The sequence below is a fragment of the Spinacia oleracea genome, chromosome 5, assembly GCF_020520425.1.
Source record: "Spinacia oleracea cultivar Varoflay chromosome 5, BTI_SOV_V1, whole genome shotgun sequence".
NCBI lineage: Eukaryota > Viridiplantae > Streptophyta > Magnoliopsida > Caryophyllales > Amaranthaceae > Spinacia > Spinacia oleracea.
The window spans coordinates 89,544,482-89,567,767 of record NC_079491.1 but is presented as its reverse complement, the minus strand read 5'-3'; the positions used below and the strand labels follow the sequence as shown (position 1 = coordinate 89,567,767).

The 23,286-nt window shown below is 36.9% G+C and overlaps 1 protein-coding gene and 1 long non-coding RNA gene across 7 annotated transcripts; one reads left to right on the top strand and one right to left on the bottom strand.

Moving 5' to 3' along the window:
- Positions 1-324: 324 nt before the first annotated feature.
- Positions 325-15,680, bottom strand: LOC110786170 (shaggy-related protein kinase eta). Of its 6 annotated transcripts, XM_056827884.1 has the most exons (12): positions 15,393-15,678; positions 14,314-14,365; positions 13,155-13,295; positions 13,011-13,061; positions 11,871-11,990; positions 11,277-11,357; positions 10,806-11,171; positions 10,637-10,711; positions 6,488-6,539; positions 5,329-5,469; positions 5,185-5,235; positions 4,185-4,601 (listed from the first exon to the last, which is right to left on the bottom strand). In XM_056827884.1, the coding sequence occupies exons 1-7, from the start codon at positions 15,398-15,400 to the stop codon at positions 11,055-11,057; spliced, it is 570 nt and encodes a 189-aa protein (XP_056683862.1). In that variant the 5' UTR covers positions 15,401-15,678; the 3' UTR covers positions 4,185-4,601; positions 5,185-5,235; positions 5,329-5,469; positions 6,488-6,539; positions 10,637-10,711; positions 10,806-11,054. The 6 variants fall into 6 exon arrangements, with proteins under 6 accessions (XP_056683860.1, XP_056683863.1, XP_056683861.1 ...); XM_056827882.1 differs by lacking the exons at positions 4,185-4,601; positions 11,277-11,357; positions 11,871-11,990; ... (2 more) ...; positions 14,314-14,365; positions 15,393-15,678 and adding exons at positions 325-615; positions 2,811-2,885; positions 2,980-3,345; positions 3,451-3,531; positions 4,045-4,164 and having other exon boundaries at positions 10,806-11,046; XM_056827885.1 differs by lacking the exons at positions 4,185-4,601; positions 11,277-11,357; positions 11,871-11,990; ... (2 more) ...; positions 14,314-14,365; positions 15,393-15,678 and adding exons at positions 325-615; positions 2,811-2,885; positions 2,980-3,050; positions 3,451-3,531; positions 4,045-4,164 and having other exon boundaries at positions 10,806-11,046.
- Positions 15,681-22,317: 6,637 nt separating this feature from the next.
- On the top strand, positions 22,318-22,842 carry LOC130462078 (uncharacterized). Its single transcript, XR_008922212.1, has 3 exons — positions 22,318-22,408; positions 22,521-22,625; positions 22,727-22,842. It is a non-coding gene; the product is annotated as an uncharacterized lncRNA (long non-coding RNA).
- The last annotated feature ends 444 nt before the right edge of the window (positions 22,843-23,286 follow it).

The window sequence follows — 23,286 nt, the reverse complement described above, 5'->3', positions numbered from 1 at the left end:
TATGTTTAATTTCGAGCGAATTCTCCTCATTCCCTCCAACATAATTTAGACCCTTTGGAGCGTCACAATTTGCATCATATTATTTTTCATATATACATAATAATTTAGACACTTTGGAGCGTCACAATTTGCATCATATTTTTTTCATATATATATATATATATATATATATATATATATATACATCAATTAATCTAACATCATGAATTATCTATAAAAATATATATCGACCATAGATAATCATAATCAAATACAAGTATTAACTTACTACGTACATTATCTTAAAGCAATATATATAAACGTCATGCTATGATTCATATATACTTAGCGATAACGTAGTTAATTTAGAAAAAGTGATAAAAATCATCTATACATTAAATTAATTCACATAGTCTAGTCAAACTGAAATAAAAGCGATATTTTAAAACAAAAATAACTTTCTAACTAGCATTATCATTTTTTCTACAAGATAGCCCAAAACTAAAAAAAAACTACTTCCTGACTACATACAAACTAATTACTAAGTACGTAAACCTATTGCTATGCTAGCTTAGCTTCAAGAGAATTTGTTGATCTTAATCTACATATACCATTACCACTTGCATCATCAATAATCTGCAAAGAAAATTTAATATGTCAAATATATATATATATATATATATATATATATATACAAAGCATGATGAACACATTTTAAATTCAAGGAAAATTAACAACAATAATCATTTGAATCACTTAAATTATATTTTTCAAGGTATATCAAGCAAACACTTATTCAATCTACAATCTTTGCATAATGAGATAACTTTTAGATCAGCAAATTCAATCATACATGAACATTATTAAAAAAAGGTCCAGGTATCTCCGCGGAAAATGAAACATTAGGCCGGCATTTTATTAAATTAAATCAAGGACCGCCAAAGAGATTAAGCTTTGCGGAAAATTTTCAAGCCATACATACTCATCACCGTTTGGATTCCATCTTAACGTGTTTCCGGCTCTACGTACATGACAACAAGTAAAAGAAATGAAATCACCCTTCATCCTACCAATGTCCTCGTAGTACAGCATAAGTGGTGAAAGTCCCTCCATTTTATGATTAATACTTCGAACGACATTTACTGCATCACATTCCACTACTACTCTGTTATACCCCAGCTGCAATACTGAATGCCAAAACGAACAGCAGAAACTTCAGCCTGTTTGGGTTCCCATCTCGCGACAGTTCTCCTTACAGCTGCAGCAAGAATGGCACCCTCACAGTCCCGAAAAACAGCCCCCATACCCACTCCACAATCAGCCATAATATCTGCATCCGTATTCACTTTTACGCAACCAGAAAGGGGAGGAAACCGACCTGCATTACCCACCATACCAACACTTATCCTAGGCTTGAAGACCAACTTTGCATACTCCTTATAGTCTTGTACTAAGTTCGAGAATCTAGCAGCAGTTAGGAGGGGGTTTGCACTTTGCATACTCCAAAATTGGGATTGGTGTGCGTCTTTGTGATATTGGGGCTGTTATCCACCTGTTGTAGCCCTTGTAGACGGGTTTTCCTTTCTCATGTTTATTAGTATGTTTAGGTTAAGATAGTGTTGGTAATGATTTTAAAAAGGATTTGGAGGGTCCAGCTGTGAAAAAAATACTGAATCTTAAAGAAATTAGCTTCTACTTCTGTCTAGTTTTCCCCCCTAATACGTTCTCTATAAGGATAAATCATAGCTAATAGCTCTAGACTCAGTTGAAGAGTGTTTCTTCAATAAACCATGTGCTGCTCATACAATACTATGATCCTCAACACAAGTAACAGTTAACAAGACAGATAGAAAGATCCAAGAAACTTCTGTATTGAGCAACAAGAAATCAGATAGCCTGTTCATATTGCTAGTATGGAGCTGCTATATAAAGATAAAGGAACAGACCAAAAACAAAACAGACTATAGAAGTCAATCAAACAGAAAACAAGCTTTTACCAACCACAGGAATTGACAGAGAAGACAAATATAAACCCATGTGAGGTAGGAGAGATTGTGGTGGGTACAGTTTTGGTCCCAGGTTCTGTAAGAGCAATGGAATATCGGATGGCAGCATTCTATGCTGGTTTCCTAAGTCAGTACATTAATATCAATGCTTGCTAGTCAACCAGTTCCAGTTTCTTACTTTGCTGAAACAGTGTTTTTATGAAGAAAACTCAAGACTTCTGATTATGCGCAACTAAAACTCTTTATTGTAGTTGATTTCAGACATTTCTCTCACTTATGATCAGAGTTCGACTGACCTTTTATCGGGAGTGTAAGTCGGAGTCGCTGCTGTCTTGGATTGGCTTACACTTTATGATGGTAATTTGGTACTTTGTTGTGGTCTGAACACATGATCGAATTCGGAGCCTAATCCTTTTTAGGTGGAATTTTAATGAACATAATTAAGCCATATTTAGTGTCATTTGAAAGCTCTATTATGACACAGGAGTGTAACAATATTAAAGTTCATTATTTTGTATGGCCATTTGTATTTTAAAATGATTTATGAAGTAAGCTGGGGCATTTAACATTGTGTTTTCTTTACGATTTACAAAAGGATCATCATAAATTAACTAACAGAAACAATAGTTTGTTAACAACCCAGACCTAACACCAAACTCGTGTTTCAGCTAATATCAACATAATACCTTATTATGATAATACTAAATCTAAGCATCTACCTTCTAATCTCACCATCATCCATAAATAATCGACAAATATAAAGCTTGTTTCAGCTATCAGTTTATCTATAAAGCATTAAACGCAGTTAACTCCATATGAAATTACCTTGCTTTTGGCAATAGTGTCAAAGTCTCATGTCTTGTCCTGCTTTTCCCCATTGCCACCAGAATCATCAGTTATCTACAAAAAGTATTTTAATATGTAAATTAGATATCCCACATTTCAGGTAATGATACATAATGCTCAATAAGAATAATTTCCAGAAATAACTAACCATATTTATTGTTGTTTCCGCACCATTTAAAAGGTTCGATGAAACATTCCCCTTGCGTACTTTCTTCAAAACTTGTCCCAAAAAATAAGCATTCAGAAAATCAATAAAAAGTTCTACTTCACTTTCATCCCAAATTATCTCTCTCTAATCTCTCAATCTAAACTGCTAGAGTTCGCTGTGAACTCTAGCAGAATCCAACAGTTTCTGGGAGGGTTGCCTTCCTATAACACTGTTCTTTATCAAATTTTCTTATAATGAGAAAGCACAATGAAGAACTCGGCAGAATAGAGTCGCCTGTGATATGGCTGCAGCAACAAAGTCATTGACTCGCTCTTGGACAGTATACTCAGATAGAAGCGGATCATCCTTCAACCAAAAACTTACATCATGAAGACTTCAAATGCACCTCAATAATCTTAGAGCTAAAGCTAAATTTTAATAAAACATATAAGTTACTAATATTTCAGTTACCTGAATAGGAGGAGACACGTCATTTACTTCAAACTGAAATCCATCAGGCGGGTTATAATGTGTGGGGAATATACCAGTGATCTGCAAATGAGTTGACAAGATTTACAACGTTCAGGAAACGAGGAAAACCCTACCTAAAGAGATGACAAAACACTGGCAAGAAAAGCTTTGTATTCTTATGTCATAGACTGCAGCTAAAGATGTAACTTCAGGACATTTAGAATCATTTAGAATCTCCAGGTTTTATTTCAAGTGTAAAATCTCCTATACATGTTACCTGGCCCATTTTTGAACTAAATTTTAGTAGTAAAATAATCTTGGCATCCACTAGCCCTTATCTGAACATTGGACTTTATATGACCTTATGTTAACTTTTACCTATTAGTCCTATCCTAACTTGATTTTCTGCAAACATTTTTAAACGGTGAATAGAACAAGGTGTTATACCATACCCCTTTAAATAAATGACAATTGACAACCCAAGACTATAATCAATGAAATTAGGCTTCCAAAAGCTTCATTACAGTTTAAAAGAACATGAAAAAGAAAATCTACAAGTAAAACAAATAAACGCTTAGTTGTTTTATTATTTACCTGTGAGGTAGAACCAAGCGATCTAGAACCACGCCGTAGCACCTCAAGAGTTTTCTCATCTTTTCTTTTTTCTCTATCTTGGTAATCAATTCGAGCAAAGTACAGTGAATTAAATCCTACCTGCAAAAAAGATAATATGAGCAGATTTATTTTTAAAAAATCTGGAACAGTTAAATTCAATAGTAGATAGATTCAAAAGATGATATTTGAGAATGACATTAGTCATTTCATTTACACACTGCTCCTTCATGAATTAGGTGTACCCAGGTGTGCCTATGAGTTAAAAAAAGGCTTTGATTGACAAGATGTTTGCAAAGATCAGGGTGTGGTGTAGCAGGCACTTATCTTGTGCATGCAGACTTCAGCAAGCTAACTCTGTGATGATGAGTATTAGTGAATATTGGTGCCAAATATTCAAGTATTTCCTTTGGCATGGAACTCATGAGAGTAATAAACCTGGTTCTGTGGCCTGGGAGGTTGTATGCACATCAAAATCAGGTGGTCTGAGGGTAAGGATTCTCTCCCTTATGGAATGCGACAGTTGTAGGCAAACATCTCTGGGAAATTGAGCAAAAAACTTAAAAAACCTCAGGGTTAAATTGGTGCGTTCGATGTATACAAAAAATACTTCAGAAGTTTCAAATATCTAGCTCTTATTGATCTGGTTGAGGCACTGCCTAGTGTCTTAGTAAGGGAAAGGGAGGAATACCACTACCATGGACATCCCAGCTCAACAAGATAATGAGGAATTCAACCAATCAACAACAAATGTAAATTCAACATGCAAATCGAGCAATAATTGTTGAATGTGGGATCTCACTCAAGAACTAAAAAACCACCTAGTCACTTTCATAGCATTACCAATGGATTTAACTTAGTCTCCAGCCCAGGACATATACTTGCCTTCAGTCACTAAGAGGCCGATTTCCTTCGAATTTCAATTGAAGTGGCAAAGGAATAAGAAAGCCAGCGTCTTTACGTGTTCTTTATAAAGTACAAGGCAAGCAAGTCCCAAGTCACAACCATCTAATACACATGCCTTAATCATACTTTATTGGGTGATCAATTAAGATGCTGATTACATTAAATTCATACATTTTTGACATCAAATCGCAGAAGAATTAAGATTTTGGCAATCACCTTGATAATCTCCACAAGCTGGTCGACTCCGCTCTCACCAGGGAATAAAGGCTGCAAGCAAGCAAACATGTACCATGGTTAGGATATATATACATCAATATAGTTTTAAATACTTAACAACACTCCTTGAAATCAAAAACATACTTGTCCAAGCAGCAGTTCAGCAAGAACACAACTCCTAGACCAGATGTCAATTGCAGTTGAGTACTCAGTTGCTCCGAATATCAGTTCCGGTGCACGATAGTATCTGGAGCATATATAAGATATGTTTGGCTCTCCTTTCACCTGCCAATTTAATTGTTTTAAGAGTATAAGGGGGCTGAAAGTTGCTCTGACAAACAAGTCCAAGTTCACAGGGTAAAGGTGGCCAAGATGACTATATTTCATTGACGTAAAAACTTATTGTATGAGATAACACTAGAATAGGGTGATAATGGACAAGAAGGATATTATATCAATGGACAAGAAGGATATCATCTCAATGGACAGTAAGATACATAGGGCATGTCTCAGAGAATATGTCAACATCAGGAGACCATATCTGTAAACTAGGGTGAGGAAATGAAAGAAGTTAACATTGTGACTTGTAAGATGACAAAGAGATGAGAAGTAGAGCCGGAAAAAACACAACAAGGTCATCAGAAATTACTAGATTTATTTAGAGAACATCAAACACATTAACCTGACAAGGTTTTGAGCACTCATGTATTCGTATAGCAATTCAGGTAAGAGCTTGGCTTATTTCTGAGCACCCAACGTGACAGGTGAAAGGAACTCAAGGACAAGGGTGGCTGTACTCTTCCCTACTCCTTTTTCCTGGTGATTGTCTACTGTAGGTGCCTTCTATTATTTTTCGGTAATTTGCACTCCTCAATATTCATACATTCCAGTTCACTGGCTAATATTCCCTTTTGGAAATGATCTAAGTAATCCTGCAAGGTCATTTTCGAAAATGACCCCACTACACAACAGAGAACTCTCTCAGAGCACTTATTCTAAAATTTTCAATATGTTTACTTTTACAGTTACACATATTTCCATTTCTATTAATTTTCCAGCCACTGCAGTCTAAAATATTTTTGAAGGTCTTTAGAAAAGAGTGACCTAGTAGGCTAGTACCCTACTGATTCCGACTATATGGAGGTGATAGGGATAGGGCTTGCATACATTTGGACCTCCCACGCCCAACTGCTGAGATCAAAATCATTTTTTTTGCTTTTGTTCTAAGATAACAAATCATAGAGTAACAATAAATGAGCAAAATCTGTACAAAAAAGCATATCACAATTGAAATAAACTAAACCTTTTGAGAATTACTCTGAAACCGGCAGAAATGATTCAGCGACTCTTCCTTCCTGAAATACACATAACAAGTAACCAATCAACAAATCATAGCTTGTTACACATAACTTCAACTACTCCATCAATCATCACTGAAATACACATAACCAGTAACCAATCAACAAATCATAGCCTCTGATAACTGAATAGAGCGGCAGAAAATATGAGATATGGTACATTACTTAACAACACAAAGACTAACATAGTCAAGCTTCTTGGTTTTTTCGGTGTTTTAAACTTGATAAAACATAGAGTACTGTTTTTTTCTTTTTTATACTTATAAAAAAAACATTACTTACTTTCAAGATTCAACACCAAAATAAAATAGAGAACCTTTCGGCCACTAATTCATGAAAAGTCATAAAACATCAACCTCAAACCACACAACAACAAGTGGACAAGAACAACAAACTGCAAAGACCAGAAACAGAAGGTGCACCAAACACATCAGATTTGCTTTAAGATTTGTATGAGCAGACAGGCGAAAAAAAACGCAATATGCACAGATCAAGCAGCTGCAGCAACCACAAACAGCACACACCAGTAGCAGAAGCTACACCAAGCAGCACAGACACATCAACAGAATACTGCAGCAACAGAAAAATAGAAGATGCAAGCATCAAGGAGCTGGAATATACGTTTTGATGAAGCAGTCAGTGACTTTGGTTTCATCAAGAACGCAGACGAATCTTGTGTATACAAGAAGGTCAGTGGGAGCAAAATCGCTTTTCTAGTATTATATGTCGACGACATATTACTTATCGGAAATGACATTCCTATGTTGAACTATGTCAAGATTTGGCTTGGGAAATGTTTTTCGATGAAGGATCTAGGAGAAGCACAGTACATATTGGGCATCAAGATTTACAGAGATAGATCTAAAAAGATGATTGGACTCAGTCAAAGCACTTATATCAATAAGGTGCTTGAAAGGTTCAATATGGCAGACTCCAAGTGAGGCTACCTACCCATGTCTAATCACTACAAAAAAACGCGGCACATTGTGACGCTTTTTGGGACAAATTGCGAAGGTAAAGAGTGTCGTTATTTCACATAGCGACGCTTTGGGAGAGGGTCGCTATTTTCATTGCCGCTATTTACCGACGCTTTAGAGCGTCACAATTTGCAAAATATCGATGTATTTTACCGCCGCTATTTGGGATATAGGGACTCTATAGATAGTCGCAATATTTAGACTGTAAAAAGCATCACTATTTGCACGCTTATAGACACATTTCTCCGCCACTATAAACCATATAGAGACGCTTTAGACACCCGAAATACATAGACTCTTATTAGAGTCCCTATATGTTTAATTTCGAGCGAATTCTCCTCATTCCCTCCAACATAATTTAGACCCTTTGGAGCGTCACAATTTGCATCATATTATTTTTCATATATACATAATAATTTAGACACTTTGGAGCGTCACAATTTGCATCATATTTTTTTCATATATATATATATATATATATATATATACATCAATTAATCTAACATCATGAATTATCTATAAAAATATATATCGACCATAGATAATCATAATCAAATACAAGTATTAACTTACTACGTACATTATCTTAAAGCAATATATATAAACGTCATGCTATGATTCATATATACTTAGCGATAACGTAGTTAATTTAGAAAAAGTGATAAAAATCATCTATACATTAAATTAATTCACATAGTCTAGTCAAACTGAAATAAAAGCGATATTTTAAAACAAAAATAACTTTCTAACTAGCATTATCATTTTTTCTACAAGATAGCCCAAAACTAAAAAAAAACTACTTCCTGACTACATACAAACTAATTACTAAGTACGTAAACCTATTGCTATGCTAGCTTAGCTTCAAGAGAATTTGTTGATCTTAATCTACATATACCATTACCACTTGCATCATCAATAATCTGCAAAGAAAATTTAATATGTCAAATATATATATATATATATATATATATATATATATACAAAGCATGATGAACACATTTTAAATTCAAGGAAAATTAACAACAATAATCATTTGAATCACTTAAATTATATTTTTCAAGGTATATCAAGCAAACACTTATTCAATCTACAATCTTTGCATAATGAGATAACTTTTAGATCAGCAAATTCAATCATACATGAACATTATTAAAAAAAGGTCCAGGTATCTCCGCGGAAAATGAAACATTAGGCCGGCATTTTATTAAATTAAATCAAGGACCGCCAAAGAGATTAAGCTTTGCGGAAAATTTTCAAGCCATACATACTCATCACCGTTTGGATTCCATCTTAACGTGTTTCCGGCTCTACGTACATGACAACAAGTAAAAGAAATGAAATCACCCTTCATCCTACCAATGTCCTCGTAGTACAGCATAAGTGGTGAAAGTCCCTCCATTTTATGATTAATACTTCGAACGACATTTACTGCATCACATTCCACTACTACTCTGTTATACCCCAGCTGCAATACTGAATGCCAAAACGAACAGCAGAAACTTCAGCCTGTTTGGGTTCCCATCTCGCGACAGTTCTCCTTACAGCTGCAGCAAGAATGGCACCCTCACAGTCCCGAAAAACATCCCCCATACCCACTCCACAATCAGCCATAATATCTGCATCCGTATTCACTTTTACGCAACCAGAAAGGGGAGGAAACCGACCTGCATTACCCACCATACCAACACTTATCCTAGGCTTGAAGACCAACTTTGCATACTCCTTATAGTCTTGTACTAAGTTCGAGAATCTAGCAGCAGTTAGGAGGGGGTTTGCACTTTGCATACTCCAAAATTGGGATTGGTGTGCGTCTTTGTGATATTGGGGCTGTTATCCACCTGTTGTAGCCCTTGTAGACGGGTTTTCCTTTCTCATGTTTATTAGTATGTTTAGGTTAAGATAGTGTTGGTAATGATTTTAAAAAGGATTTGGAGGGTCCAGCTGTGAAAAAAATACTGAATCTTAAAGAAATTAGCTTCTACTTCTGTCTAGTTTTCCCCCCTAATACGTTCTCTATAAGGATAAATCATAGCTAATAGCTCTAGACTCAGTTGAAGAGTGTTTCTTCAATAAACCATGTGCTGCTCATACAATACTATGATCCTCAACACAAGTAACAGTTAACAAGACAGATAGAAAGATCCAAGAAACTTCTGTATTGAGCAACAAGAAATCAGATAGCCTGTTCATATTGCTAGTATGGAGCTGCTATATAAAGATAAAGGAACAGACCAAAAACAAAACAGACTATAGAAGTCAATCAAACAGAAAACAAGCTTTTACCAACCACAGGAATTGACAGAGAAGACAAATATAAACCCATGTGAGGTAGGAGAGATTGTGGTGGGTACAGTTTTGGTCCCAGGTTCTGTAAGAGCAATGGAATATCGGATGGCAGCATTCTATGCTGGTTTCCTAAGTCAGTACATTAATATCAATGCTTGCTAGTCAACCAGTTCCAGTTTCTTACTTTGCTGAAACAGTGTTTTTATGAAGAAAACTCAAGACTTCTGATTATGCGCAACTAAAACTCTTTATTGTAGTTGATTTCAGACATTTCTCTCACTTATGATCAGAGTTCGACTGACCTTTTATCGGGAGTGTAAGTCGGAGTCGCTGCTGTCTTGGATTGGCTTACACTTTATGATGGTAATTTGGTACTTTGTTGTGGTCTGAACACATGATCGAATTCGGAGCCTAATCCTTTTTAGGTGGAATTTTAATGAACATAATTAAGCCATATTTAGTGTCATTTGAAAGCTCTATTATGACACAGGAGTGTAACAATATTAAAGTTCATTATTTTGTATGGCCATTTGTATTTTAAAATGATTTATGAAGTAAGCTGGGGCATTTAACATTGTGTTTTCTTTACGATTTACAAAAGGATCATCATAAATTAACTAACAGAAACAATAGTTTGTTAACAACCCAGACCTAACACCAAACTCGTGTTTCAGCTAATATCAACATAATACCTTATTATGATAATACTAAATCTAAGCATCTACCTTCTAATCTCACCATCATCCATAAATAATCGACAAATATAAAGCTTGTTTCAGCTATCAGTTTATCTATAAAGCATTAAACGCAGTTAACTCCATATGAAATTACCTTGCTTTTGGCAATAGTGTCAAAGTCTCATGTCTTGTCCTGCTTTTCCCCATTGCCACCAGAATCATCAGTTATCTACAAAAAGTATTTTAATATGTAAATTAGATATCCCACATTTCAGGTAATGATACATAATGCTCAATAAGAATAATTTCCAGAAATAACTAACCATATTTATTGTTGTTTCCGCACCATTTAAAAGGTTCGATGAAACATTCCCCTTGCGTACTTTCTTCAAAACTTGTCCCAAAAAATAAGCATTCAGAAAATCAATAAAAAGTTCTACTTCGCTTTCATCCCAAATTATCTCTCTCTAATCTCTCAATCTAAACTGCTAGAGTTCGCTGTGAACTCTAGCAGAATCCAACAGTTTCTGGGAGGGTTGCCTTCCTATAACACTGTTCTTTATCAAATTTTCTTATAATGAGAAAGCACAATGAAGAACTCGGCAGAATAGAGTCGCCTGTGATATGGCTGCAGCAACAAAGTCATTGACTCGCTCTTGGACAGTATACTCAGATAGAAGCGGATCATCCTTCAACCAAAAACTTACATCATGAAGACTTCAAATGCACCTCAATAATCTTAGAGCTAAAGCTAAATTTTAATAAAACATATAAGTTACTAATATTTCAGTTACCTGAATAGGAGGAGACACGTCATTTACTTCAAACTGAAATCCATCAGGCGGGTTATAATGTGTGGGGAATATACCAGTGATCTGCAAATGAGTTGACAAGATTTACAACGTTCAGGAAACGAGGAAAACCCTACCTAAAGAGATGACAAAACACTGGCAAGAAAAGCTTTGTATTCTTATGTCATAGACTGCAGCTAAAGATGTAACTTCAGGACATTTAGAATCATTTAGAATCTCCAGGTTTTATTTCAAGTGTAAAATCTCCTATACATGTTACCTGGCCCATTTTTGAACTAAATTTTAGTAGTAAAATAATCTTGGCATCCACTAGCCCTTATCTGAACATTGGACTTTATATGACCTTATGTTAACTTTTACCTATTAGTCCTATCCTAACTTGATTTTCTGCAAACATTTTTAAACGGTGAATAGAACAAGGTGTTATACCATACCCCTTTAAATAAATGACAATTGACAACCCAAGACTATAATCAATGAAATTAGGCTTCCAAAAGCTTCATTACAGTTTAAAAGAACATGAAAAAGAAAATCTACAAGTAAAACAAATAAACGCTTAGTTGTTTTATTATTTACCTGTGAGGTAGAACCAAGCGATCTAGAACCACGCCGTAGCACCTCAAGAGTTTTCTCATCTTTTCTTTTTTCTCTATCTTGGTAATCAATTCGAGCAAAGTACAGTGAATTAAATCCTACCTGCAAAAAAGATAATATGAGCAGATTTATTTTTAAAAAATCTGGAACAGTTAAATTCAATAGTAGATAGATTCAAAAGATGATATTTGAGAATGACATTAGTCATTTCATTTACACACTGCTCCTTCATGAATTAGGTGTACCCAGGTGTGCCTATGAGTTAAAAAAAGGCTTTGATTGACAAGATGTTTGCAAAGATCAGGGTGTGGTGTAGCAGGCACTTATCTTGTGCATGCAGACTTCAGCAAGCTAACTCTGTGATGATGAGTATTAGTGAATATTGGTGCCAAATATTCAAGTATTTCCTTTGGCATGGAACTCATGAGAGTAATAAACCTGGTTCTGTGGCCTGGGAGGTTGTATGCACATCAAAATCAGGTGGTCTGAGGGTAAGGATTCTCTCCCTTATGGAATGCGACAGTTGTAGGCAAACATCTCTGGGAAATTGAGCAAAAAACTTAAAAAACCTCAGGGTTAAATTGGTGCGTTCGATGTATACAAAAAATACTTCAGAAGTTTCAAATATCTAGCTCTTATTGATCTGGTTGAGGCACTGCCTAGTGTCTTAGTAAGGGAAAGGGAGGAATACCACTACCATGGACATCCCAGCTCAACAAGATAATGAGGAATTCAACCAATCAACAACAAATGTAAATTCAACATGCAAATCGAGCAATAATTGTTGAATGTGGGATCTCACTCAAGAACTAAAAAACCACCTAGTCACTTTCATAGCATTACCAATGGATTTAACTTAGTCTCCAGCCCAGGACATATACTTGCCTTCAGTCACTAAGAGGCCGATTTCCTTCGAATTTCAATTGAAGTGGCAAAGGAATAAGAAAGCCAGCGTCTTTACGTGTTCTTTATAAAGTACAAGGCAAGCAAGTCCCAAGTCACAACCATCTAATACACATGCCTTAATCATACTTTATTGGGTGATCAATTAAGATGCTGATTACATTAAACTCATACATTTTTGACATCAAATCGCAGAAGAATTAAGATTTTGGCAATCACCTTGATAATCTCCACAAGCTGGTCGACTCCGCTCTCACCAGGGAATAAAGGCTGCAAGCAAGCAAACATGTACCATGGTTAGGATATATATACATCAATATAGTTTTAAATACTTAACAACACTCCTTGAAATCAAAAACATACTTGTCCAAGCAGCAGTTCAGCAAGAACACAACTCCTAGACCAGATGTCAATTGCAGTTGAGTACTCAGTTGCTCCGAATATCAGTTCCGGTGCACGATAGTATCTGGAGCATATATAAGATATGTTTGGCTCTCCTTTCACCTGCCAATTTAATTGTTTTAAGAGTATAAGGGGGCTGAAAGTTGCTCTGACAAACAAGTCCAAGTTCACAGGGTAAAGGTGGCCAAGATGACTATATTTCATTGACGTAAAAACTTATTGTATGAGATAACACTAGAATAGGGTGATAATGGACAAGAAGGATATTATATCAATGGACAAGAAGGATATCATCTCAATGGACAGTAAGATACATAGGGCATGTCTCAGAGAATATGTCAACATCAGGAGACCATATCTGTAAACTAGGGTGAGGAAATGAAAGAAGTTAACATTGTGACTTGTAAGATGACAAAGAGATGAGAAGTAGAGCCGGAAAAAACACAACAAGGTCATCAGAAATTACTAGATTTATTTAGAGAACATCAAACACATTAACCTGACAAGGTTTTGAGCACTCATGTATTCGTATAGCAATTCAGGTAAGAGCTTGGCTTATTTCTGAGCACCCAACGTGACAGGTGAAAGGAACTCAAGGACAAGGGTGGCTGTACTCTTCCCTACTCCTTTTTCCTGGTGATTGTCTACTGTAGGTGCCTTCTATTATTTTTCGGTAATTTGCACTCCTCAATATTCATACATTCCAGTTCACTGGCTAATATTCCCTTTTGGAAATGATCTAAGTAATCCTGCAAGGTCATTTTCGAAAATGACCCCACTACACAACAGAGAACTCTCTCAGAGCACTTATTCTAAAATTTTCAATATGTTTACTTTTACAGTTACACATATTTCCATTTCTATTAATTTTCCAGCCACTGCAGTCTAAAATATTTTTGAAGGTCTTTAGAAAAGAGTGACCTAGTAGGCTAGTACCCTACTGATTCCGACTATATGGAGGTGATAGGGATAGGGCTTGCATACATTTGGACCTCCCACGCCCAACTGCTGAGATCAAAATCATTTTTTTTGCTTTTGTTCTAAGATAACAAATCATAGAGTAACAATAAATGAGCAAAATCTGTACAAAAAAGCATATCACAATTGAAATAAACTAAACCTTTTGAGAATTACTCTGAAACCGGCAGAAATGATTCAGCGACTCTTCCTTCCTGAAATACACATAACAAGTAACCAATCAACAAATCATAGCTTGTTACACATAACTTCAACTACTCCATCAATCATCACTGAAATACACATAACCAGTAACCAATCAACAAATCATAGCCTCTGATAACTGAATAGAGCGGCAGAAAATATGAGATATGGTACATTACTTAACAACACAAAGACTAACATAGTCAAGCTTCTTGGTTTTTTCGGTGTTTTAAACTTGATAAAACATAGAGTACTGTTTTTTTCTTTTTTATACTTATAAAAAAAACATTACTTACTTTCAAGATTCAACACCAAAATAAAATAGAGAACCTTTCGGCCACTAATTCATGAAAAGTCATAAAACATCAACCTCAAACCACACAACAACAAGTGGACAAGAACAACAAACTGCAAAGACCAGAAACAGAAGGTGCACCAAACACATCAGATTTGCTTTAAGATTTGTATGAGCAGACAGGCGGAAAAAAACGCAATATGCACAGATCAAGCAGCTGCAGCAACCACAAACAGCACACACCAGTAGCAGAAGCTACACCAAGCAGCACAGACACATCAACAGAATACTGCAGCAACAGAAAAATAGAAGAGCAGCACACAACAAAAAACAGCCCTCAAACACCTTACAGAGCAACCAGTAACGAGCTAAATTTCATCCCACCTAGAAGTTCCATCCGAGTCCCACTAGATATATTAGCTTCCAAGAAAACGAGTAAAAAGCTGAGTGATATGCCAAGTGATATGCAAATTAAATAACTCCGTGAATTTAAAAGTAAGCCATTTTAGTTTTGTAATGACAGTACCGAATGCAACCTAATTAAACCAACACCAAAAGAAAATTTTCTTTTATACCAGTAAAATCGGTCACATAGCAACCTAGCAGTAACTTCAATTAACATGTATAAGCAGACTTGAGATTTTTAACAGTATTACAAAATCAGCAATTCTAATTAGCAAAACATTGAAAATTTGCAGAAAAAAATGCAGAAAATTACGAATTCGCGAAATTTAGAGGCAAACCTTGACATCAGTAGGCTAAAAGAAGATGAAGAAGTAGTAGCCAATTACAAGCCCAACACAAGATCTAAATCTGAACCCCCAATGAAGAAGTAGTCGCGAAATTAAAAGGGAAGTTTTATGAATTATTGCCGGCGTTAAAGAATCCTACCTACAGTTGGTGTAGTTGCCTCTTGTCGCCGGTGAAGAAGAAGTTCAGAAGATGGTTGGGTTTAGGGGAGGAGCGAGAAACTTGGAATGAGCAAAGGGAGCCGCTTGTTTGGTTGCGTTTGTTTGGGTTAAAGGCTGCGTTTGATTTTCAGATTTTAATTTATTTATTTATTTTAATTTTTGTTCTTAAAGGTTGCACTTGTTTGATAAGGGCAACTTTTGATGAGCAACCTATAAGGATTTTTCCTCTAGTGAATATACACAAGAAATTAAACTACAAATATCCACTAAAAGACAAACTCAAGCACAATGAGCAATCTGGATGCTGGAACATGCAAACGGCCTCTAAGTGGTCATGTAAAAGTACCTCACTTGTTTGCTTTTATTTTATCCTCCTATATTTTTGCTAAACGGAGGTGCACCTCAGGAGTTCCAATGTTCTATACATGAAGATGATACTACTCAAACTCAAGGGACAACATCAAGAAGCAATGATCATAAGATAATGCTGAGGGAGAGGCTCTGGATCCAATTGTCAACCAACCTTACTGGGAGAAGTTTAAAAAAAGGTATAAAGTGATAAGAGATAAGATGTGTTTAACCTGTATAGAAATCAATGTACAAGAACCAAGGCGTTTAGATGCTTAAGGTAAGTTAAGAGGAGGCCTCTAAAAATTCACTAGAAGATCATTTGAGAGGATAGTGAGGCAGGAAAAAATAGAAAGTGATGATCAGTTAAAAGCTCGTTGTGTTTTAGAGCTTACCACGGATACTGCCTGTAATGAAACAATGATGATTTAAATGATCTAGTCAATCCCAAGTACAGAGGCTCTTGATGTGTTTGGTTTAGCTCACCCTTCAAAAGAGAGACATATGCGGAATGGGTATTTCTTTGATTCCTGATACTGGTATTTGATAGTGCGAAGTTCAGTTTACGTAACAAATCTAGAAGTCCAAATCTAGGCTAGAAATATAAAATAAACACCAATAACCAAGAATGAAGCAATATAATACTCCCTCCGTATTTTTTTAAGAGATACACTTGGCCGGGCACGGGTTTTAAGAAGAATAATTGAATGAAATAAAATAATAAAGCAAGTGGGGTTGGATAGATATTTTAATAATTAAATATGTGGGGACCATGTCATTTTGGTGGGTGGAGGATGAGGTGGGTTTATGAAAATATTTTTTTAATAGGAGGGTGGGTGATAGGGTATATTAGATGTATTATTTAATTAGATGGTGGGGTTGATAAGTTACTAAAAATGGCAAGTGTATCTCTTAAATAAATACGGCCGGAAAAGGCAAGTGTATCCCTTAAAAAAATACAGAGGGAGTAGCATGCAGCAGGAGACTAGAAGCAAGTTAAAAACAAACAAAATAGAAAGCAAATACCTCTGCACAAAGCAAGTACGCCTGAACAGCAGAAAGTCCAAATAGATCAATCTCCAGCCGACTTACGACATCTGACCAAATTCATTCTTGATAAACTGATGCCCCAAAGTCGTCAGATCAATGAGGTCAATGTAATGAGTAGTTGCCTCATGATGCACATCCCCCCATTTCCATATCATCCCAGAAGCTGTTGTGAGAATTAACTCAAAACTAGAAAAAGCATTAAGAAGAGTAGAAGACTACTCCAAAATGCAAAAAAAAAATAAAAAATAATCAAATAATACAAACATTCAGTTGAAGGGTATTACATAAATTCTAGTTGACCCGAATCGACCAGCTCTTTGATCTTCCCCTTGAGTTAGTATAACTTAGACAATCAACAACCTCTAAAATTAACAATAAAGCATATAATTTCGGAAAATTCCGGCAACAAAATTAAAAAAATATTACCTCGCGAATTATCCGGTAACACCAAGGAAGCAGCAAATCAAAATCCAAGAGGATGCTCGATTTTCTCCAATAAAAAACCAGAGACAGCAACGAATTTATCTTGAATTTTTTGGGTGAGTTGTGAATTCAATAATTGCGATTTTTCATGAATTTATAGGATGAGGAGTGAGATAGCTTAACCGAGAGAATTGAGAGATTTAACTGTGCTAATGTACAGGTTGAAGACGAAATTCAAGGAATTCGTTAACGGTGCTAAAGGTGAGGAGGAGAGAAGACGGATTCACCGGAAAATTTGACGAGGGTGGTTAGGTTTCAGCCCTCAGGTAAGTCGATGGGGAGGTTGAGAGAAACGTGGGAGGCGGGGTGAGAATTAGGCGGGATTCTGCGAAAAATTAGAGTGAGATTTATTAGGCGGGATATTTTGGCCAGATGAAATTTGGTTTGCGGGCTTACAAACACGTGGAACCACGTGTTTTTTTTGTAAATAACGACGGTTTAGGACACCGAAATATTTTGCGGCGCTATAAAGCGTCGCAATTTACAAATGAATATTCGCTCCCCCGAACCCCTTGCGACACTTTGTTAACCGTCACCATTGTTCCGTCTAAATATGTGTAGACACCTGCTTTTGTCCCCATTCCCGAAAGGGAAGGTTTTATGAATTATTGCCGGCGTTAAAGAATCCTACCTACAGTTGGTGTAGTTACCTCTTGTCGCCGGTGAAGAAGAAGTTCAGAAGATGGTTGGGTTTAGGGGAGGAGCGAGAAACTTGGAATGAGCAAAGGGAGCCGCTTGTTTGGTTGCGTTTGTTTGGGTTAAAGGCTGCGTTTGATTTTCAGATTTTAATTTAATTTTTTTTTTTAATTTTTGTTCTTAAAGGTTGCACTTGTTTGATAAGGGCAACTTTTGATGAGCAACCTATAAGGATTTTTCCTCTAGTGAATATACACAAGAAATTGAACTACAAATATCCTCTAAAAGACAAACTCAAGCACAATGAGCAATCTGGATGCTGGAACATGCAAACGAGGAAGTCTTTGTGTATACTAGGTATACCATTTAAATGGTATACTAGCAATAGAATAATAGTAAAATCAGAAGTGGGGTCATTTAAGTTAGAAAAGAAAAAGGAAATGGGGGTTAATTCTTAGCGCCATGATATTTTGGTGAAATTGTAGAGAGAGAGTGAAAATTTCCCCAATTGCGCCAATGTCACTGATGAAATTTTAGGCGGCAAAAATGGTGAAATAATTTGCATATTTTTTTTTCGTAAACTTTAATTTCTATTCTGTTTAATTTCTTCCCCCAATTTCATAATTACCTTTCAGATCTGGTTAGTTTGATTAAAAATTTGAAATCCGTATGAATGAAGCCCTCGAATGTGGAAGCTGGGCTCACCTTGTGTATGGTGTTTGTCATGAAGTAGGCGTGGATAAGTTGGCCAAAAATTGGTAGGCGGCGGTAATGAGAACTTCTAAGGAGGGTGAAGGAGTGGTTGGAAGCAAAAGGAGGTTGCAATTAAACCAGGTATGTTTCCAAGTTTCCGTAATTAGTTGTAACTAAACCAAATATTTCAATTTTTCATACAATAAATGCATTCAACTATTAGTGGAAAAATAAATTCGAAATATTTATTAAAATGAGGTCATTCAATTCAGTGAGTAGAGACTGAGAATTATTTATGGTATGAATTTGTTTATTATCCATGTTATAAATTTGAGTAATGTTGAAATTACGGTTTGAATTTGGTTACGAAATATGGGGGAAAAATTAGGATAAAGATGATTGGAATAATAATTAGGATTTCAACGATGATTGGAATAAAATTTAGGGTATTGTTTATTGATAAATTGTGAAATTACGGAAAACATTTTGTGAAAAGAGGAAAAGGCAATGGGGAACACGAACTCATTGGTAAACATTTTTAAGGTTTGGTATCGGAAGCCTGTACCATACTCCAAATTAAACACAATAAATTTCATTATGTAGGTGCTTGAATTGGATGGGGAGGAAGAGTTGTTGGATGATGTAGGGGAATATTGTAGTGATGATGGGTTTGACGAATATGATGGGGTAGGTGATGGTGTAGAGTCAGAAGATGGGGGAGTTGGGGACGTAGAAGTTGGTGAAGAACGTTGGGAAGATGACGAGGATGATGTTGTGGATGATTATGATGAAGCATTAGATGACGGAGATGAATTAGATGAAGAATTGTGTATTGAAAATGATGATGACCTGAATGAGGTTAATGATGATAATTATGATGAATCCGGAGAAATGGGAGTAGGGTGAAACACTACTTGTATGGAGGATGAAGACATTGGCGGCCCTGGTGATGGAGATGGGGTTTCAACCATTAACGCAGATATGTATACAACTCCTACGAAGCGGAACAAAGGTCCCGTTCTACCGACCCCTTCTGTTGGAATGTCTTTTGCTAATTGGGAAGCATTGAATAACTATTTTCGATCCTATGGGGAGCAACAAGGTTTTGGTGTAGTGTGTATGAGAGGGAATAAGAGCGGGGTGAAAGACAGTAAAACGGGCAAATCGAATTCCCTGAGGACCTATGTTTGGAGGTGTGAGTGTCATGGACGGCCAAAATACCGGCGGATGGTGAATAGAAGGGTAGTTACCTGCGCAGAGGAACCAATTCTTAAGAGGAAGACAAAGAAGTGTAGTTGCCCTGTTATGCTATATGGTGCTCGGACCAAAGAGAATTTATGGGTTGTGAAGAGTGTTGTTACTGAACATTTGAACCACATTCCCACTCCTACCAAGTCCAACCATATATCCATGTTCCGGGTCAGGAAAATAACTTAGACAATCCTGAAACAGATTGAAAATGATCACGATTCAGGTGCACCTGTGGCTCAAATTTTCAATAACTTAGCGGGAAGAAGGAATGGTGTAGAGAATATTGGTTTTACGAAGAAAGACGTGCATAATATTTTGAATAGGAGGATGCGATTGAGGCTACGAGATGGGGATGCTGTTGCAATGATAAATTATTTAGATAAAATGACAAAGGATAATCAAAAATTTTTCCATCTCCACCGGCTTGATAAAACAGGGAAGTTGCAGGATGTAATGTGGGTTGATGCTCGTAGCAGAGCCTCGTATGAGTCTTTTGGGGATGTCGTTTGTTTTGACTCCACGTACTTGACAAACAAGTATGAGTTGCCAATTTCGAACTTTGTTGGGGTGAATCACCATGGGCAAACAATTTTGCTTGGATGTGCATTAGTGTCTCATGAAACCGCGGAAACGTTCGTTTGGCTCTTTAGGGCATGGTTGTCTTGTATGGGGGGTAAAGCTCCCGCTGCTATTATGACCGACCAGGATGCGGCTATAAGGAAGGCAATTAGAATAGCAATGCCAATGCCTAAAACCAGACATCGTTGGTGTATGTGGCATATTATGCAGAAGTTCAGTCGAAAATTGGGTTCGATGACTGATTTTCCCCAAATAAAAGTTGCCCTACAGAATGTCATATACAACAGTTTGACCCCTGTTGAATTCGAAGAAGGTTGAGCTGAAGTGGTGGAAACTTTCAAGCTGAAGGAGGCTAAGGAAAGCTACAAGTGGCTAGTAGGTATTTATCATGGTTTGGTACTACTTTTAATTCTAATCATGATATGGTAAAGTATACATCATACAAAACCGTGATAACATTTTGGATTGGTACACGTTTTCATTTAATTATGTACCAAACTGCAATAAATATTTGATTTACATGTGCAATGTGGTAGGTATTTCATATATGGCATTGTCTTTGGTGAGAATGTCTTTCATGTTCAATTCCTTTGTTGTTAATTTACCTAATGACCTTTTTTAAATGTATAGGGTTGTATAATCAGCGAGAAATGTGGATACCTGCATATGTGAAGCATATTTTTTGGGCGGGGATGCAGACGACTCAGAGGGTTGAGAGTATTAACAGTTTCTTCGACGGGTACTTGAAGAAGAATACGAGATTATATCAGTTTGCTCCTAGGTACTGCAAGGCCATGGAAAGTAGGGCCAATGATGAAAAAGCTGCTGATGTGAATTGCTGTCGTTTTACTTGGTCTTTGGTTGGAGAGTTTGCTGTGGAGAGGAAGTTCCAGAAACTATATACGGATGCGAAGTTCGTTGAAGTCCAGATCCAATGTATGCGGGTATGTTACGTAACACCTATTACTTCGAAAGTAGTTTCTGATGTGGAGGTTGAGCATATGGTGTCTGACAAAGTATGGGTATGGTCCAAGTTCTTGAGAAAGGAAATATCTTTGGCAGGCCGGAAGCGTATATACGTCGTGATGTTCAACAAGGAGACCTCATTTGCAAAGTGTGACTGCAAACATTTCGAGTGCCACGGCATTATGTGTAGGCACATCATTAAGGTGTTGGACGTGGAGGATGTGGAAAATGTGCCTGCTGGATATATAGTTGACCGATGGAGGAAAGATATACAACGCAAGCACACTCTTGTGAAGGTTGCTTATCATGATCCCGAGAAAACAGAAGAAGTTAAGCGCTATGACCGGATTATGAATGCGGTGGAACCTGCTGCCCTCCGTGGATCACTTTCCGAGCAGAAGTTGGATTTGGTCATAGAAGGTATTATGAATATTGTGTTACGTCTTGATGAGAGTGATGCTCTTTCAGCAGTTGGTGATAACGAAGCTGGTGCACTGACTTCCGGGGGGAACAGGATGGCGATTGTTGGTCCTACAACACTAGGCTCCGTTAACAAACCTCCAAACAACGTTGGGGATGATACTACCACACTTACCCCCCCTGTTATGGTTAAAGATCCTGTTCCGCGCGGTGGTTTAAAGGCTCACAGGACTCGTGAAAAAAGATTTTTACAACCAGGTGAGAATAAAAACCCCGCAAGGAAGCAAGTCAGGAAAAACAAGAGTGTTGTACCGCAAGACTTTCCAGAAACCAGCAATTGTCAGAACACTTGCCTTCCTCAACACAACTACGTGCAGCCGCCAAACACCTTCCATCCTGGTTGGGGATCCCACGATCAATATGTGAGTGAATCACATACGCTACAAATTAAACTTAAACAAATATTGATTTGAGTTTGTGAGTTTGTGATATTCTATTTAAACAAATATTGATTTGAGTTTGTGATATTTCCAGGGGTATAGTGCTGATTACCCGCCTCAAATGGCTGGGCAAGTAAGGGGGACTATGGTATACCCTCAGCAGAACTACAACAATGGGGTATCTGTTCAACAGTTTCAGGTGATTTTTTTCGTGTCCTTTTGTACCACTCATGTTATTAAATGTTTATTAACCGTCAACAACATTTAGCTTGTATTTATTAGAGTTTGACATGTATACAGTCATCTGGAAGAGTAAGTGGAGTTGTTGCCACAAATTTGTTTCCCTCAGGACAGACAGAAATTCGCATGTCTGTGGGTGGGATTCGTATGACCCCGGAGGGTGGTGACGTACTTTTTTCCCAAGACCGTTGTGGTATATCAATGTCACAAAACATATCTGGTGGTCCAATTGCCCAAAACCTATCCGGTTTACACATGTCCCAGAACATTAATGGTGTGCAAATGTCGCAAAACTTGAGTGTAGTGCAACTATCTCAGATGTCGCAAATGTCCCAGAATGCTGGTTCCATTCGTTACTTCACCAGTAACAGCAGCAGTAGAGGTGGAAATTATCAAGAGGCCGGGAGTCATTGTATGCCTGCAAATCAAAACCAGCACCGGCATAGTTTCCAGGTTGTGAACGAAACCTCCCATGGGGATCACCGTAGTTATCAACCAACTACTAAACACTTGTTGCAGTCCAATCCGGGTTTTTTAGTCAATGAGGGTGGGTGTGGAACGCATTTTATACATGGCGCCAGTGGTAATCCAGTATTCACTCAAGACCTGCTCGGTTGTCA